The 19,462-nt window shown below is 43.3% G+C and overlaps 1 protein-coding gene across 1 annotated transcript in view; it reads right to left on the minus strand.

Annotated features, from left to right (window-relative positions):
- VWA8 (von Willebrand factor A domain containing 8) overlaps window positions 1-19,462 on the minus strand; it is a 3,458,065-nt gene that overhangs the window by 2,605,696 nt on the left and 832,907 nt on the right. The window contains exon 9 of the mRNA XM_044071701.1: window positions 18,745-18,849. Coding sequence (XP_043927636.1) covers window positions 18,745-18,849 — 105 coding nt within the window. The remainder of the gene's footprint in view (window positions 1-18,744; window positions 18,850-19,462) is intronic.

Consider the following 19,462-nt stretch of genomic DNA (forward strand, 5'->3'; position numbering starts at 1 on the left):
GAATCGATGACAAATGGACAGGCATCGGCTCCGAAGACTCAACAATCAGCAAGCCCGACTCCTCCGGCTCTGAAGGACCAGCATGGCTTGGAGGAGGAAGTGAAGCAAATGGTAATAAAGTCTTTGGTTCCGAAACTACTTGGGTCGGAGCCGATAAAAATTTTGCAAACGCTGGTGCCGGTACCAATTTCTGCACCACACAATCCACATCCAAATCGGAAAGGCTAATTGAGGACCAAGACGAATGGATGGACGGGGGCCATTGATTGAAGGATCAGCGATTTAAGTACCTCAGATACCAGTTCCAGGACTGGGGACCGGCTCCGAAAAGACAAGATGCTCGGCTAGGTGGGCTTTTCAGCTTTTCCTGGTTAGGGGTCACCACAGCGGAACTCCGGTCTGCTAATGATTGGCAGTAGATTTTTATGGTGCCGAGTTGCCAGCCCGACGCCCAACCTTCAGCGAAGGCACGCCCATTCACGCATGTCTTTTGGAGGCCCCAAGACCACAAGGAGGACATACAGACTCCACACAGAAGGCACTCCAGCCAAGAATCGAACAGGAGAACCTCTTGCTGTGAGGCAACAATGCTACTGCTGTACCACTGTTGCTTAAGAGAGAAATAACAAGATATTCAGATAAATTTGTAGAAAAAAGTTTTGTACTGGCCCGAGCTATGCAAGGAACCTCCGATCTATTGCAGCAGCAAACTAGATCTGAGGTAACTCTATGCGCATCATGGGATAGGGACTTGGCCTCGAACTGTCTGAAGACCTCGAGCTTTGTAGTAGGCTGACTCTACGAATGAACTGCGACATAGAACAACTTTACATTAACAGTTTTCAAGAGACTACAGAATGTTCCTTTCTTAAGGGAAAGATATGTGTACTTGTAAAGGAATGCCAGATAAAGAATAAACAGCTAGGCACTGTGAGGCACATGCAAGACAAGGCTTGAAAGCCAAGGCTAGATAGGTGTGTAAAACATTACAGGGTTTTGGTATTATTAGGAAATACTTCAGATGCAGTCAATTGAGTCAGTTAAGTTAGCTTTTGGACTTGTATGCAAAAGGTCTTTGCAGTACAGACACTCGAGTCTGAATACAGAAGTCAGGTCAAATATCCATATTATTCCGGAGGAAAAGACTGTTTCAGTTGATATTATTAGGAGAATCAGAATACACGTGCAGAAACTTTGGATATATTGATCACCACTGCCACTGTTATCCAGCACTCCAGAATTTCTACAGACTGTTATTGTCAGTGCTGTTAATGGAGTCAGTATTCATATGTTGTTAACATCTAATAAAGCATTCTTAACCAAATTACAGCATGTGCAGAATTCATTCTGAAAAGTACAAAAAAGACTTGGCCCATAAAGGAGAGACTTGCACCTGTTCAGCACAAGTTTGGGTAATTAACAAATAAAGACATTCATTTCAGTCTCATTTCAGTTGTTTCTAGTTAATTCCAGTATTCTACTGTCTTATCAATTCTTTCACCATACATACTGTACGTCTTCCCATTATTTTCCTGTAAATTGATTTTTCCAGTCTCTCTTCCCAATATTTTCTAACCTCCTCTGAATGATTCTTATAGTTATCTTACAATATTTTATATGACCTACTAATTACCCATTTTTAACAGTAGCATATGTTCGAGATTCACCTACAAACTCTACCAGAGTAGGCATTTCACTTAAAATTCCCATATCCCTTTCTCTTTGCCTGTACTCTAAGATCAAGCCCTGGTAAGCAAAGCAGTCTCTTGCTGCAGTGGAGACATTTTGAGGCAAATGGTGGTAACAGCCATACCACTAACAAAGTGACCACTGGCAGCATTATATTCAATGGGAGGTGAAACACAAAATGGCAAAAGACAATGCAACTAGCAATTCAATTAGCAATGGCTTAGCACCTTCTGGAACTCATGCACTACTTCAGGTACAACCCGAGTTGATGCTGCATGTCTATGGCATGTAAGGCTCTTTTTCCCCAAGCTTAGCATCAAGAAACAAAAGTGTGAGATGAACAGACTGTTCAGTGACAACTGTGGCACCAGTTTTGGAAGTAAATGTGGGTTAAGCCTAATGCACACTCAATCCTTGTAAAAACTACATATGGTTGGCTATAAATAAGAGCCTGAAACTCTTAAATTCTCAAAGAAAAGAAGATGGCAACAACCAACAAAAATAAGTTCTCTGAAGAACTATAACAGCCAGCTCTGGGCCACTGTCTCTTGTTCTCCAGATGACCTTGATGGAAAGAATTGCCAGATACACGCATCTTCACAGTGGAATTAGAAACTTCAGTTATACATGCGCCTGAAATAATCAGAACATCTCAGGAAACTAAATAACTGAGGCAACAAAGGATATCCCTTTAACAAGATGCATAACCTCCTCCACGTAGCAAAACAACTGAGGAGTGGAAGGCTTATGTTTCTTCAATCATCTCTTAAACTTTCTCTTACAGGTAAGGTACAGCATGGATTCTAGACACGAGCAATGCACTGGGGTGAAGCCAGCCATTACTCCAACCAGAGTGAGAAGGACCTTCATAGTTTGTACTAGGAAGTTCTTCTCTACTTCCAGAATCCTAAGAAACAGAAACCACATCTTTCTGCAGAAAGCACAGGTAACAAGTATGAGTTCTGGTCTTTTTGCTCAGAAGTTTGTGATTACATATGGAATAAGAAGAAATAGCAGAAAACTAAGCAGGAATCCCTATCAGAGGAAACAAAAATTAGCTTCTGTCAGCTCTAAATTAGACTGCTGGAAAAGTAGAAGAATAGCAGAACCAAACTGTCCCATGTGATTTATTTATTTATTTAACATTTGTTTACTGGGAAAGTCCGACTTGGAATGAGACAATTTTCAGTGGAGGCCCGGGGAGAAACACTCCAGACACGCATGTCTTTGTAACATGGGAGGCAACCAGAGCACCCTGAGGAAATCCACATGAATGTAGAGAGGACATGCAGACTCCGCACAGAAGACACCCCTGCCAAGAATTGAACCAAAGAACCTCTTGCTGTGAAGTGTCAGTGTTAACTGCTACGCCACTGCGCCATCCAATGAGTAGGGCAGTTTATCACGTGTCCCACTCCAGTAAGATTTTGACCAGTCAAGACTCCTTAAATCTTCAACTCCAGGAAAGAAATGCAGAAGTATCTCATGGAGTCCACCAGTTCATTCACCTCTGCTGGGATGTGAATTGCTGTTTAGGGTGATGCTTTTATCTATCTTCTGCCGATAGTCCACAGTCTCCTCTCTGCATAGAAAGTATGAACCTGTGCCTCCCTGAGTGCTGAAGTACCACGTGTTGGACAGGTTTTAAGACTAAATTAGAAGGGGGTCTGACTTCAGTTCTCTCTCCACAGCGTTCAGGGCAAGAACAACTGTCCATAGTTCCTGCTGGTTTATTTGAAGACCTCTGTACCAAGAGGATAGCTTCCCAACAGCAGTGCAACAACAAAGGTGGGCTAACGCTTGCTAGTAAATCTTCGATCTTCAGGATATGACACAGGATGAAATGTAAGAAGGTATGATCCATATTGAGACTGGTTGGAAATGAACCACTGCAAGGTTCATTGATAAAGATCTGACACAATAAGATCTGTGAGCATATGGTAACTCTGCAATGAGTACAAAACAGTTACATACTTACCATAATGCCAGGTCCTTTCACTCGTGTCCATCCGACATGTCATATGGGTCCTCAGGGCCATTTTTCAGATCTGATCAGACATCAGTGCACCAGCCTCAAACTCCTTAAGAATTTTCTCTCCTACAATGCATCTGACCCCTGATTTATCTCATATCTCAGTTGATACCTAAGTGTTAACTGTGAGATACTGATATTAGGCAGACTCTGCTGAAGAACTCCGCCCGATGCCTAAGAGTGCGTCTATTGAAAGAAGCACAGGCTGCACAGGCCGAGACGTCGTGGTCTGGGCCTAGGCAGGGTAGGCAGTAAGAGTGGAAATCCTTATGAGGTATTTGTTTCCCAGAAGTTAAACAATTATTAACTTTAACCGTTTGATCTGACATCGGCTGAGGCAAGAAAGATTCCCCAACGGGGTACTTAGATTTTTGAAGTCTTCGGTTAGCTGAAATCACAGGAGCTGGCCGACCGGCACTTGCGAACTGCTTCTGCTTCGGGCACCGTGCGGCAAGAAAGACTGAGGAAGATGGCGTCGGCTGACGCTTTTATATCCCAGGCGCTCTGACGTCGGGAAAGGGGCGACATCAGCCGACGCCGGACCCAGACTTTGGAATCCGGACGACCGCAAGGGCTGCCTGAGGCAGGACAACCCATATGTAAGGACTGCAGATGCATCCTTGAAGGACATCTAAATGCCAAGTAATGCATAACAGTATCCTTTGAAAGTCATCCACTCCTGGTAACTATCATATTAACAACACACCCCTTAGAGATGGCCCAGTAGTCAGGGACTTAGGGACATACATAAACAGTAATCTAGCCTTTGACCATAACGTGTCTACAGTAGGAAATCATTCTAAGTTGTGCAGCTTATAAACAAAGGTATGGCATCTAAGTCCAAGGAAATCATTGTTCCACTGTATTCAGCATAAGACCTATCATTGAGTACAGTGCCTCCTTTGGTATGTACCTAACCAGGCATATCCAACTGGAAGATCCACAGAGAGTCCTCACTAAAAGAATACAGGGCGTAAGTAAAATGTCCTATGCAGACCAATTCAAGGCCCTATCCCTGTACTCTGTCTCCTACAGGCGTTTGAGGGGAGCTCTACACCTGCCTACAGGCTCTTGAGGGAGATCTACGCTTGTCATAGAGGGCATTATCAGACCCCACTCTGACGGACCGTCTGCATATCCACAAAACAAACTGCACCAGATTTACCCATTCTAAAGACTTAAACCTTACCTCTGATATAAACAGGACCTGCTGGAGAGACAGGTATGTATCCTAGGGACTACCCAGTCTCTGTATCAAGCTCCCTATCTATGTTAAGCAGAGTTCCTGCTTAACCCAATTCAAGTGCAACTTGGACAATTGGATGGGGGACAGGAAATTCATCCATGGTTTTGCACCTATGTCTCTAATGGACACAGGTAACCTGTAAATTGTTCATCTCCCAGGCCCATGCTTACACTTATCAAGGTCATCAGAACTTGTCAAAGATTTGGGATACATGGCTAGGCTTAAAAAGACCCTTGTGGTAATTAACTTAGTAAACATCTATGAACCTATAAACCTATGAATCAACAGGCACCCTTAAGAAATAGGCTGTACAAGTGGCTACTGCCCTGGTAGAATGAGTTTTGGGATTACAGGGCTAGGCTAAACCTTCTTCCTTATATACATATGAAATACATTCAGATAGCAACCTGGATAGAGTCACTTCAGAAATCCATTTTCCAATTTTACTGAAGAAATGAAAAAGTCAGTCTGTCTTCCCTACAGTTTTTATTCACTGTAGATAAAATCTCAGCTGTCGAATATCCATCAAATGTAAAATGTACTCCCCTTTGTTGGAAAATTTTGGTAAGAAAACTGGCAGATTAATAGTTTGATTCAACATAAACTCTGAAGCCACACTGGGAAAAAATGTAGGGTTAATTTGAAGTGATACCCTATCTTAACAAAAAATCAAGTAAAGCACTTTACAAGACAGAGCTTGAAGTGCTAATCTTCTTCGAGTGGTGGTAACAGCTACCAGGAAAAGTGTCCAAGAAAGATACTTTAACTGCATGCAGCAGATGATTAAAAAAGGGTCTTTTGTCAAGGCCTGAAGTATAAGTATAATGTACCAAGGTGGAACAGGATCTCTTAAAGGGGATGAAGAAGAAACATATCTCTTAGAAAGGTTTTATACAACTTCAAAGAAGCAATGGGGGTCTTTTCTCTCCCACATGGAAATATGAGCTGGCAGTCACTGGAATTTTAATTCTGGAATAGTTAGCCCCATCTTGAAACAGACCAGTTAAGAAATCTAAAATAGCAGGGACAGGGACCTAAAAGGTCTATATCCTTGCTAGATGCCCATAAAAACATCTCTTCCATTTGTTTTTGCAAACTGTTCAATTGAAGGGTTTCTGAGAGGATGTTAGGATGTGCAAAACATGTGATGAGAGCCTGGACTGCCTGGTCATCATGGAAACTGTAAAAAACATGTGGTTAATTTCAGGACATGTCAGAGTGAAGCATGCCGGACAGGTGACAGACAAGGTCTGAACTGGAATACAGCACCAATGTGAGAATATCAGTTGAAGACCAAAATAGGGAAACCCTACCTATCAAGGTCAAAAGGGTGTAATGAGGATCTTTTTTTTGACTTGCACCACATTGCTTTCTGCAGAAACATCTGGGGAGTAGGATGATAAGCATACAGAAGATCTGGGGACCAAGTGTGGACTACAGTGCCCCTCGGGGACTCCCCCTCCTGAGGATCAGGGCAAAGTAGTTACTGCACTTGATGCTGGAGCAGATGTGCAACAGGTCACAGTATGGCTGGCCCCAGTGTATGAAAATATGATTCACCACTGTTTGATTGCAGGACCACTTGTGAGAGAGAATGATGGACCTGCCCAGCTTGTTCAGTAATACAATAGATTTGCCTGGGATATGTGTTACCACCAGAAAGGGAAGGGACACAACATCATCCACTGCCAACCCCTCATGGCTTCACAACACAGTGAGTAAGAAGGAATTCTTCTTTGTTTACTGATGTACCACACCACAGCCATGTTTGTCCATCTGAATCGAAATCACATCCCTGCGGAGTAGTCCTGAAAAGCCTGCAACACCACAAGGACTGCCCTCATCTCCAGGATACTGATGTGAAGCCTAGCCTCTGAAGCAGATCATATGCCTTGGACTGTCATTAGCATGACATGGCCCACTCCCCCTCACCTTAAAAGGGAAGCGTTCACAGTCACTATGGCCTGAGGAAGCAGTGGAATAAAATAGCAACTATAGGAGACTAGGGGAAGAGTCCAACCACCACCGAACATGTTGTTTGTACATATTGGTGAGACAAATGTGAAAGTGCATCAGTTGGTAAAGCACTGACTACTGAACTGTGAGAGCCTGCTGCAACACCCTCATGTAAATTCTGGTTGGGGGAACCAGGGTGACAGAGGTTGCTACAGATCCCAAGAGATGCAATATGTACCAGGCCGGGGACTTCTGATGGGAGAGTTTCTCTGCTTTCCTGATGCTTGACTCTGGAAGTCTGGCTATCTGCAATGTTCTATCCAGATGGGCACCAATGAACTCTATTGTTTGGACAGCAGCCAATTTCGATTTTCCCATACTGATCATGATTCCCACATGGGAGCAAAACTGCAGCAAGGAATCCTTGTCTTTGAGTAACAGATTCCCTGAGGAAGCAGTTATGAGTCAATCATTTCAGATATTAGAACATGTGGAAGCCCTGCAGTCTGAGGTAAGCTGCAACTACTGCCATGCATTTGCTGAGCACTCTGGAGGCTGTGGTGAGACCAAAGGGCAGGGCTCTGAAGAGGAAATGACTGGCTTCCAGCTGAAAGAGCAGGAACCTTCTGGACCACCTGGCTATCTCGATGTGGCAGAATGTATACTGAAGGTCTACTAACCACATTCAGTTGTCCCTCCTCAACAGTGGTAAGATAGACTGAACTGTCACCATCTGGAACTTTGCCTACTGGGGATATTAGTTCAAAAGGCTGAAATCCAAAATAGGTCTGAGGCCCCCATTCCTCTTCTTTGGTATCAAAAAGAACCTTAGGTTGACTCCAGATCCTTGTTGATTTGGTGGGACCACCAGGCCAATTCACTTGTCTAGCAGCTTTTTTAAAATCTCTTGTGCTGTAGCCTTTCTTTGCTGGAGTGGGATTTTCGGAAATCTTTTCAAAAATGGGGGGGGGGGGGGTAAGAAATGGAATTGTGTAGCCGACAGTTATAATTCTCTGACTCACACATCTCAGATGATGTTTGTTCAGGCTGAGGGGCACAGAGGCAAGCACCTCATGACTACCTCCAGATAGCAGCAGTCAGGCAACCCTTCAGGAGCAAAACCCTTGATTCTGTGGATTACCTCTGTTACAAGGACAACATTCATGCTCTGGAAGGCCTGTCGCCTGGGTGCAAACCCTTGAGATTTACAGAACTGACACTTCTTCCCCTTTTCTGGTTCCCAGAAAATGTCCTTTGAGGGGTAGAGAAATGGCTCCCAATAGCAGTCAAGGTCATGCCATTCCCGCGGACTTCCAGACAGCATCTCCTTCACCCCAGTCCAAAAAGAGTGGACCCATCATAAGGGAAGTTGATAAAGGAGGTCTTAAAGTACTCCACAAAATCAAAGAGATGCATCTAAGTGTGGCAGCGAATGGCAATGCCAGTGCCCACTGCTCTCATATTGGAAATAAGGGTGTGGGCATGTTTGAGAGGGACTGGATGGCAGCCACTGAGTGCACACTGTTTTACAGGTTTCTGCAAGTAAAGGCCCTAAGACAGACTTGGAAAGCTCCTATATTAAGTCCCTCTGTAAATATGTTAGATGAGCCAGCCAGTTCAGCACCCTTAATGCAAAAGTATCTGAAGCATAAACTCGCTTTCAAAATCTGTTTAATGTCCTGGACTCCCTATTAGGAGGAACGGACAATAGAGCTCTCTTCCTCAAACTCTTTTTTACTGGCTACTGCTACCACCAAGGAATCTACCATGGGACCCATGCTTCAGAAAGGTCTGTCCTTAGGGGAGACTAAGATTTTATAATGGTTTACAGGAAAATGGTTTGACCATTTCCACTTCCTTCCAAGCTCACCTCGAAAACAAATCCACAAGTTTTTCAGTAAGTTTCGAGGAATACGGATTCCTCCTGAGAAGGGTCATCAGAGGACCACCTCCCCTTCTGTTTTACTAGACCTAGAATCTCACCAAAGAAAACATCCTTGGGGAGGGCATCTAGGGGAATCTTTCATTTAATCAAAATCAATATCCCCGGTGAGGGACTCTTAAGGAGAGTATAAGTGCCTCCTTTTGCATGCATGCAAGCATGCTTCCAGTGTACTTCCACTGTGGGAGGTTCCAGGGAAGACTTGGAAGTATGAAAAACAGCAAAGCACACTTCACAAAGCAGAACCGTTTATTTGAAAATAATAAACAAAGCTTTCAGACATCAAGTCCTCCTTCAGTGTTTCAAACAATTAAAAAACAGTCATCCTTTTAAATACTAGAAATAAGACTTATGACACAGCCTATCCTATCATATAAAAGTATTAATTAAAATAAACCATTCTCTATAAGTAATAATTTTCACAAAAAATATATATAAATATACACACTCCTTTTTTCATAATCAGCAACTATCAAGAAGCTACAGTAGCAATATAGAAATTGTTTATAAAAACATTATGTCTAAACAAGTATATTATTTAATTATTTGCTGCTTAGACTTTAAAACTGGTTTTCATGTCACTTGTTTATTTAAACCTGGGTATGCATCTGCTTGCATACGAACAATCCATTCGTACTCTTTAGTGTCCAGTTTATTAATAATATCACCACGCCTAATGCTAGAATGTAAAAATTCTATAAGTCTAAACACAAACTGATGAGAGACACCTTGTTCCTGTATGTGTTTTGCCAGAGAATTAGTTTCTATACCTCCAAGTATATCTGAGCTATGTTCTACTATCCTGTCACATAGTCTTCTAGCCCACATAAAATCCTGAACATAACGTGTAGGTAGCCAGATATACAATAAGTGTAGAATGATTCGGAGTTTCGCTGCCTTCCTGTTTTGGTCATTGTTGGTTCCGTCAAATATTTAATCAGAGGTAGCCACTCACCTAACACTCCCTTGTCTTTCTTTGCATACATTCTGCTATTATTCCCAAATATATGAATGTATTTCTATCATGTAATCCAAACAAATCTTTTATTTCCTCCCATTCTCATACTTTTCTCCCCGATGGGTAACTTCCTTAATATCTTGGTTCCTTGCCTAACTTCCACCAGTTACTCCTCATAGTTTCTTGCCCACTTTTTATCCAATTATTCGGGAACCCTATTGCCAAGATCTACTTATTCAACACCCTTACTAGCTTATGTTTTGGTATACTATTTGCCACTTTATACACAATGTTCTAGCTGGCTGTTTTTATTCTCTCCCAACACCTGTTTGCGATAAAACTATTTCTCACCATCTCTGGCAGTTCTTTCATGTCTCATCATTATATCTGTCTATTTTGGTTTACATTTGCAGACTTGCAATATGTGTAACAGCTTTAACTGCATAGCCTTAAAGCACCCCTTTAAATAAGGCAACCCCCCATACCTCTATGTTCTTTCACTAGGATCATCTTATCCCACATAATCCTAGGCCCCTTTCCTTCCCAAATAATACTCTTCTGGTCCTTATTTATTTGTTGCCATATTTTATCTCTAGGTTTATATAAATATGCCTGGCCAACATACAGAATCAAGGGGACCAAAAACATTTGCACTGCCAGTATCTTACTAGCCAGATCAATAATTATGACCTTCAGTTCCCTTAACTTTTGAATCTTCTGTTTAGTTTCATTACACCTATCCTTTGCTGTTACTAATGAGGCTTTTCCTAAGACAAACTCTTAGGTACTTCATTTTCTGTGCCCCAAAAGCTATAGAAATTGCTGCACTAATTCATACATGGGCATATACTTTCTAACTATGGCTTTGTTTTAGCTACATTTACTTTATAACCTGAAAGCATACAGAACCATCTCTGAATATTCCAAACACAGGGATATCATGTTCTGGATTTGTCAGACATATTATTATGTTTTCTACAAATAATGCTATTCTTTGCTTTCTCCCCTTCCACTCATACCTCTGAACATTTGCACCTTTTCTTTACTAACAGTTCTAGATATATTGCAAACAACAATGGAGAAGAAGGCCAGCCCTACCTTGCTCCTCTACACATACTCAATTTATCAGACAAAATTTTACCCTCTCTTTTGACCCTGTATATAGCATGTATTTTTTTATCCTAGTGGAAAAATATAATGAACAAACAGTGAAAAGTATTATTTTAATCTGCAAACCACAGCAAAGCTGAAACAAACTTTCAGTAAAACAAAGTGAAATTACAAGTTCAAATGTATAAACTGGGTGGATTATAAGCCCATACCTGACAAAAGTGTATCTTTTTAGGAATGTAGGAATTAATGTGCAGACATATACTAGGTCCATGAACAATGTGCTATGGTATGGTGGAGGTGGGTTTCATTATGCTTCAAACTGGGTAGAATGTGGTAGTGGGCAGAAGCAGCTCAATACAGGTTACCTGGTGGTCTGTGCCAAACTGGTTACACTAAATTGCAATGTGTCATTTTTGTAGCAGGGCTCAAGCTTATGGACTAGATGGGTTGGTAACAAAACTGGGTGGGAAAATATGCCCAGGGTAATCTTATTAGCAGTGGGTGGGAGATTGAGGGGTAGAGTACATGCAAAGACAGTGTATGGGGCCACTCCAGTTATTTACTATGGACTATAATGAAGATATGATCTGGAAATAAATTATGCAAAAAAGTGTGAGTCTCTATTTTGTCTTTACCTCCTACTATAAGTTAGGAACATTGGGCTTGCACCTGGTACAAGAAATTCATGATTGAACGAATGGCTCCCTCCTTCCTGTATCCAACTGACACATTCTTTCCTCTATTTGGGCAAGTGCCCATCCATACAGTACAGCTGTGTACACTTACCATAAATGTAGATGTTTGAGGATATTCACTGTTGCAGTCATCACATTTGGGTTATCCCTGCCAGGGTAGCCCTCAGCCGGCCAGAATACCAGAGGCTTAGTATTTCTGCGTCAGTTGTTGTCACTTCAGGACTGATGTCAGGTTGTCAGTAGTATAAAGTAAGGCAGCCGACACCATTTCATCAATTTTTCTTGCCCTAACCTGTCAGGAGCCCCCAAGTGGGAGCCTGGTTCTGGTGGAAGAACCCCACCAGTAGAAAGTAAATACCAATATATCCCTTGTAAGGACAGAGAAGAAAGAAGAGGGGGATGGATGGAGGGAAACCAGGACTGCAACAGTGAATACACTCGAACATCTACATTTATGGTAAGTGTACACAACTGTACTATGTTCTTCATGTTTCACTGTTGCAGTCATCACATTTGGGTTGATTTCCAAAGCTGAGAAAATGGGTGGAGGCAGTCAAGGAAACTAGGGGCTGGATACAGTGTGCCCTGCTAGACTGCAGAAGCAATCCCTGCCTTGGATTTGGAGAAGATAGGCAGGTGGTAATGTTTGGTAAAGGTGTGAACAGATGTCCAGGTGGCAGACTCCAGGATGTCCCTGGTGGAAACTCCTCTGAGGAAAGCTGTAGAGGTGGAGGCTGCTCTGGTGGAGTGAGTCCTGGCCCCCTTGGCGGGAGGCGTTCCGTGTTGCTTGTAGCAGAAATGGATGCAGTGTGTTATCCAATTGGAAATGATTTGTTTGGAGATGGCTTTGCCCTCTGCCCCGGCAGCAAAGCTAACCAGCAATTGATCAGACTTTCTGAAGGACTTAGCCCTATCTAGATAGAATCTGAGCTGTCTGTGCACATCTAGAGAGTGCAGTATCCTTTCACCCTTGTTCTTTGGGTTAGGGAAAAAAGTGGACAAATGAATGGATTGGTTGAGAGCCACACTGGACACCACCTTGGACATGAAGGATGGGTTAGTTCTGAGGGATACCCTGCCAGCATGGAAGATGATGAAGGGTTCCACAGCTATGAGTGCTTGCAGCTTGTGATGGCCAGAAGGAAAGCTGTCTTCCAGGAGAGAAATTTTAGCTCTGCTGAATAGGCTGGTTCGAAGGGGGGCAGGGTGGGCTTTTCTAATACAAAGTTAAGGTCCCAAACTGGGATTGGTGCTCTTCTGGGTGGCCTCAAATTGCCAGCCCCTCTTAGGAACTGTTTGATCACAGGGTGTTAGAAAAGGGGCTGCTCAGTGGGGAAATGAGCAGAGATAGCAGAGGCATGAATTTTAATAGAGGAGACCACTGTGTAGCAGGTCAGCTAAGTAATTCAGAATGAGAGGGAGGGAGAGAGGGCTGTGCCGCATTGGCTCTCTTAGCCTGAATCCAGGTGCAATACCTTTTCCATTTGTCAGCATAAGAATTTCTAGTGCTAGAGTGTCTGGCCTCATGAATAACATCTAGAACCTGTTTACTGAGATTGGCAGATTGATTGGGGGTTAGGGAATAAGCCAAGCTGCCAAATTGAGGATATGCAGTTGGGGATGCATGAATTCTCCTTCCCTCTGGGTCAGGAGGGTTGGAATCTGAGTGAGATGTCATGGTGGCAGTGGAGATGGGCTGCGTAGCAGTGGGTACCAGTGCTGGAAGGCCAGTCTGGAGCAATAAGAATTGTCCTTGGTTTTTCCTCCTTTATTTTGAGCAGTACCCTGGGGATGAGTGGTAGTGGAGTAAACGCATAGACTGATAGATTGACCCAGGGGAAGGACAGGGCAGCCACTTTCCAAGCCATGTAGTGATGCTCCCTGGTGCAGAAATTGCTGAGCTGATGGTTGGTGTGGGAGGCAAAGAGGTCGACCTTCGGGGTGCCCCATTTCTGAGTTATTAGGGTGAAGGTTCTTTTGTCGAGCTGCCACTCATGTGGGTCCAGAAGATTTCTGCTTAAGTGGTCTGACAGTGAGTTTTGAGAGCCTGGTAGGAACTGTGCTAACAGGTGGAGTTGTATGGCAGCGGCTGTGTGCCAGAGGGTCATGGCCAGCCTGCATAGAGGGTAGAAGTGAGTCCCTACCTGCTTTTGATATATCACATCACAGTGGTATTGTCTGTTCAGATCAGGAGAGCCCCTGGGGAGAGAAGGGACTTGAAAGCTGTCAAGGTGTGCTGGTTAGCTATCATCTCTTTTTGGTTGATGTGCAGATGGACTGGCTGTGGGCTCCATTGGCCCTGTATGCAACTGCCGTCCAGGTGTGCACCACAGGCATAGTCTGATGCATCTGTGGTGAGGGTCTGGGCAGTGGGGGGGGGGGTGAGAAAGGTAGTCCCTTGTTGTGGGAGCATACTGCTGCCTGCCAAAGAAAATCTTTCCTTAGGCAAGGTATCATTGGTACAAGAGTTTCCAGGTCCTGAGAGTGTTGACACCAAAGGCTTTTTAGGTACCACTGAAGTTTCCTCATATGCAGTCTAGCATATGGAATGAGTAGAATGCAAGATGCCACAAACCCCAGAGCTTACAGGATTTTCCTTGCGGATAACTGGGGTCTGGTGGCTAGTTGACAGAAGTAGGCTGTCAAGTAAGTTTGCTTTTCTGATGTAAGGAATGCCATCTGGGATGCTGTGTCCAGGCTTGCACACAGGAAAATAATCCTTTGGGTGGGCACCTGTTTGGATTTATTTTCGTTGACTGTGTACCCTAAGGAGATTAGTAGGGACTTTACAAAGGCCAGGTGCTTGAGCAGCTTTTCCTGGCTGTCTGCCTGAATTAGGCAGTCCTCTAAGAATGGGTAAATCTAGATATTCCTTTGTCTACAAAAGGCAATAGCCGGAGCCAGACATTTTGTGAAAACTTTGGAAGCAGTAGAAAAGCCAAAGGAAAATGCAGAGAACTGAAAATGCAGAGATCCTGCCCTGAAACGGAGATATTTCCTGCATGATTCCCTAACAGGAATGTGGAGGTAGGCCTCTTTTAGGTCTAGGGTGGCTAAGCGTCCTTGAAGAGCATGGATAGCAGCTGCTGGTGGGTGAGCATTTTGAATTTTGGTATCACTAGGAAGGTGTTTAGAATGGATAGATCGAGGATGGGGCGCCAGGTGCCCTCTTTTCTGGGTACCAGAAAAAGTCTAATGTAGAAACCTTGGCCTTTCTGTTCTGCAGGAACATGCTCTATTGCCCTCATAGAGAGCAGGGAAAGGACTTGTTTTTGTGCCTCTGCCCACTGGTTTGGAGGTAGATCCGGGAACTCTTTTGCAGATGGAAGGATGTGGAAAGAAAAGATGTATCCCTGGGACACTATGTTCAGAACCCAGTGGTCATTGGTGATGGTGGTCCAGGTGCTTGCGTGAAAGGAGAGTTTTCCTCCTAGGGGTAAGTGAATGTGGGCAGAGGGAGGTGGTGGGGGAGGAGAGTCATTGTGAGTTCTTACCATAAGGGGTGGCTTAGAACTCCCTGTTTGTGAAGTGGAGGAAGTCCATTGTTTAGATATCTGCATTCCCTGTGGCTGCTGTCTCCGGGGGGGGATCTGCTTCAACAGGGTCTGGGCTGAACTAACCTGGTGGGAGCAGGAAAGTACCAGTGCTTGGATGGACAATGCCTGCTGAACCTGGCTGGTTGGACCTGTAAGAAGTCCTTAACTGTCTGCATAGATTTTGCTTTTTCTTCCATCTTTTTTAAGGGTCTATGTTAAAACAACAAAAAGTATAAATATCGAACACTCGGATGAGCAAAAACGCATATGATCGACATCAATATTGTGAGATTGCGATACAATGAAGATCAGAAAATGTGCCCTTTCCTCAATGTAGTGCGATCGCAGAGTTGGAATATATTTTTAAGGGGAGGTGTCGGGGGCACAGACCCCCACCATCGTGATTTCGATCATATGTGTTTTTGCTCATCCGAGCGTTCGATATGTATACTTTTTGTTGTTTTAACATAGACCCTTTTTTAAGACCTCTTCAGCCTTGGTGCCAAATAAGTTGTCTTTGTGCAAGGGGGCATCCAACAATTTCAATTTAACATGGTCTGGCAAGGGCTGCTCCTTAAGCCATGCATGTCTTCTAAGGACAGAACCGGTGACTGCTGCCCTGCAAGAAGCTTCTAGGGCATCAAAACCACAGTGCAAGGCGTGTTTAGTTACTTGACTGGCAGAATGCATTAACTCTTGTAACTCTTTAGATTCTGCACAAGCAGGAAAGGAAGACATTTTTTGTTTGAGTTCCAGGGTATGTTGCTGAAATTTTAGCATATGGAACTGGTAATTTAGTGTTCTGATAGCAAGAGTAGCAGAGGTGTATAGTTTTTTACCCATCTGTCTAGTGCTCGGGAATCCCTATCTGAGGGGGTGGGATTCTTAGCAGAGTTTGCTTTAATGCCTTTAGGCCTTTGAGAAATTACATCAGGGTCAGCAGTAGGATTTTTAAAAAGAAATTTGTGTAAATCAGGGACTCTGTAATACTGGTCTGTTTTTCTGGGTGCAGGAGGGAGGGTGTCAGGAGTCAAGCTGGAGTCCAGGAAAACATCCTCCACAACAGGACTGGGGAAATGGCCAGGGGTCTGTGCTGTGGAAGCTCTAAGAATTCCCTGAGTCTCTTTTTAGACTGAGGGTAGTCCTGACTTTCCCATTGGAAATGCTCCCTTAAACTATGAAGGGTTTCCCCAAAGGAAAAGTCCTCTGGGGGAGAGGCTGAAGGAATGGAATCCTCTGCATCAGAATCCTCATAAGCAGAGAGGGGTTGCATGTCTTCATATTCAGATGCATCAGAGTCATCAGACTCCTGTTCAGACAAAACTACAGGGGACAGATCTCTTTTTCTTTTGGAAGGGGCAGCTTGGCTTCCCTGATCAGTATGATAAGGTCTTCCGCCATTTTAAGCATTTGTGACTGAGGCAAGGAAGCAGGTGCCTGAGATTGGGTAGTCAGTTTCTTGGGTGTGGTTCATACCCTGTGTAGTTTTCGAAAGAACGGTAGACGCGAAAGAAGTTGCCGGTTTGTCTCGAGAATCGATAGTGCGAAGTACTTTCTCGGAAGCCGGTGCCTGCTCAGCAGCTCGGGACCCATCCAAAGGAGAGACAACCGCAGGATCCTTAATTGAAGAAGAGTTTTGCAGTATACCGGACTATGAAAGGGTCTCGGTAGCGGCCTGCAAATCCACAGAAGTGGGCATCAGGGGCTGCAAAAGTGACTGAGGACCGGAGAACTGACGGCTGGCTTAACAGCAGCATCGTCGGTAGGTTCGGACCTGTGCGATCTGTCTCTGTCTTTATCTTTACGTTTTTTTGAGAAGCTCTGCTGTCAGATGGTTTACCAAAGCTATATCGGAATTCCAGGACTGTAAACAAAAATATCTAGCAACAATAAGGGCCCGACGACATATAGTACTGGCGTTGAACAAAGCACAGAAATGACAACAGGGGATGTTGTGGTCTGGGCCTAAGCAAGTGACGCAGTAAGAATGAAAGTCTCGGTAAGATATTTGTTTTCCACAGGTGAGACAATTGTTAATTTTTTCTGACATCAGTTAGTGCAAGAAAAAAGGATCCCCAACAGTGTACTTAGCTTTAGAAGACTTTAGCTTCAATTCGGAAGATGAAACTCAGGTAGCTGCTGATCCTCACTTGTGCGAACTGCTTCTGGCTCCACGGCAAGAAAGACTGATGTAATGGCGTTGGTTGCCTTACTTTATACTATTGACGACCTGATGTCAGTCCTGAAGCGACAGCGACCAATGCAGAAATACTAAGCCTCTGGTATTCGGCCGGCCGAGGGGTACCCTGGCAGGGATAACCCAAATATGATGAATACAACAGTAAAACATGACAAACATAATTTGTTACCTAGTAAAGGAGAGAATCGGGATTAAGAGAGGAGGACAGTCTGCCAGTCCTGTAGACTTTATAATCCACTCTCACTCTGCAAACTGCGATCTCTGATACAGCTGCACTGGGAGGGAAATGAGTATCACATCTACAACCACCTGACCAAGAGACTCATCACCTGTATTGTGGGCACACTAGGCTGTTCCCTCTGCCTGTGATACACCTGCATTCCTGCAGGTGTCATCAATGCAACAAGCCAACCTGCCCCCCTCCTCACAGGATGGATGAGCTAACATTGGACACTCTCTCCCATCCTCCCCCACATGTTCATCAAACACCTATGTGCTAGATGAACACAGGTCATCTGGGGTGCAGTCAAGGTTTTATCCCTCTGTGCCACACTGCTGGGTAGAATAAATTCATGAATTTCAATATCACACTTTAATGTACAGAGGCCACTGCATGTCCTAGGCCAAACTGTCTCACTTTTACCACATAGTTTTATACACAGCAACTACAAAGTGAAGGAGAAGTATCACTATACAATCAGACCTGCTTTCTGCTTTTTATGGAAAACTTACAAAAAAAATAGGGATACATGACTCTCCTACTCAGTGGAAAGAAGGCCATCACAGTGGAACTAAATGATTTCTAATATTAAATACTGCAGCTAATATATATATATATATATATATATATATATATATATATATATATATATATATATATATATATATATATATCAACCGATGAAATTCATAAAGTATGAAATGGACACCTTTTCTACTTCAAAAAAGGGACCTTTAGTGCCACTGACTTGCAAGGCTATCTGCCATTTAGTCTCAGGTTTCTACACCTCATTATCATGACTTCCCCACAACACAAATGGGAGAGGGACAAAAAGTGGCACACATAGACAAACAGAGATACAAAGACAGACAAACAAACACAAACAAAATGTCTAAAGCTGTTAACACTGAGCATGGCAATCTCAACAGGTGTTGACGCTTATGAAGAAACCATACTGAGATGTTTGCTATAAACTGTAGCCTTCTTAACATTATTTTAAATAGTCTTCCATTTTAAGAAAATATCTTTGCTCTAAAAAGATGAATACTCTCATGATAATATTTACAGTACAGTGGTAGAGGGCAAAAAATGATTGGAATAACTTCTCTCCTTCTCCAAATTCCTAAGCTGGATTCCAAAAAAGATATTTTACTGACTGTCAATGCATCTTCCACAGCTGTCTTGCCTTCTTTTCCCAAGAACACATTATATGGGTATAACCGATGCATCACATCCTTTGTAGACATCACAGGACAGGAATCCTAAAACAATGAAAACACATGATTAACAAACACTGTTCACTTGTTACTGTACAAAATACAAAAAGGCATAGACAGTATAGTAGCAGGGCAGATAATGTTGCTGCCTCACAGTGCTTGAAGCACGGATTTACTTCTCATTGAGGGTGCCTTCTTTGTACAGCCTTGGTATTCTCCAATTGTTCATGTGAGTTTCACCAGAATCTCTGGTTTCCTTTCACCCTCTAAAGAGCGAGTGCAGCTGAGTGAACACACATGTGCTGTAGTAGACTGGTGCCCAATCAGGGGACAGTTCATGTCTTGTTTGTTGCTTGTTGGGATTAGTTTTGGATCTACGATCCAAGGTGGAAAGCAAGGGTGGACAATGGACAGATGGAAATAGAATTCATGTTTTTCCTAACTAGGTAATATAGTCTAGAAGGGACCCCCTTCCAATAACAAACATGAGAACAAAACAAGGTCTCCTAGCATGGAGTCTGTGAATTTAAGATTAATTGCCCCCCCCCCCATTCCATACTACATAAATACAGCATTCATTCTAATACAGATTAGATTATAAACTCTGTAAATGTAAATCAAACATAAATGACACAAAGTAAAATCATTGACATGAAGC

Source organism: Protopterus annectens, chromosome 5.part0 (assembly GCF_019279795.1).
Source record: "Protopterus annectens isolate FY-2018-M chromosome 5.part0, PAN1.0, whole genome shotgun sequence".
Taxonomy (NCBI): Eukaryota; Metazoa; Chordata; order Ceratodontiformes; family Protopteridae; genus Protopterus; species Protopterus annectens.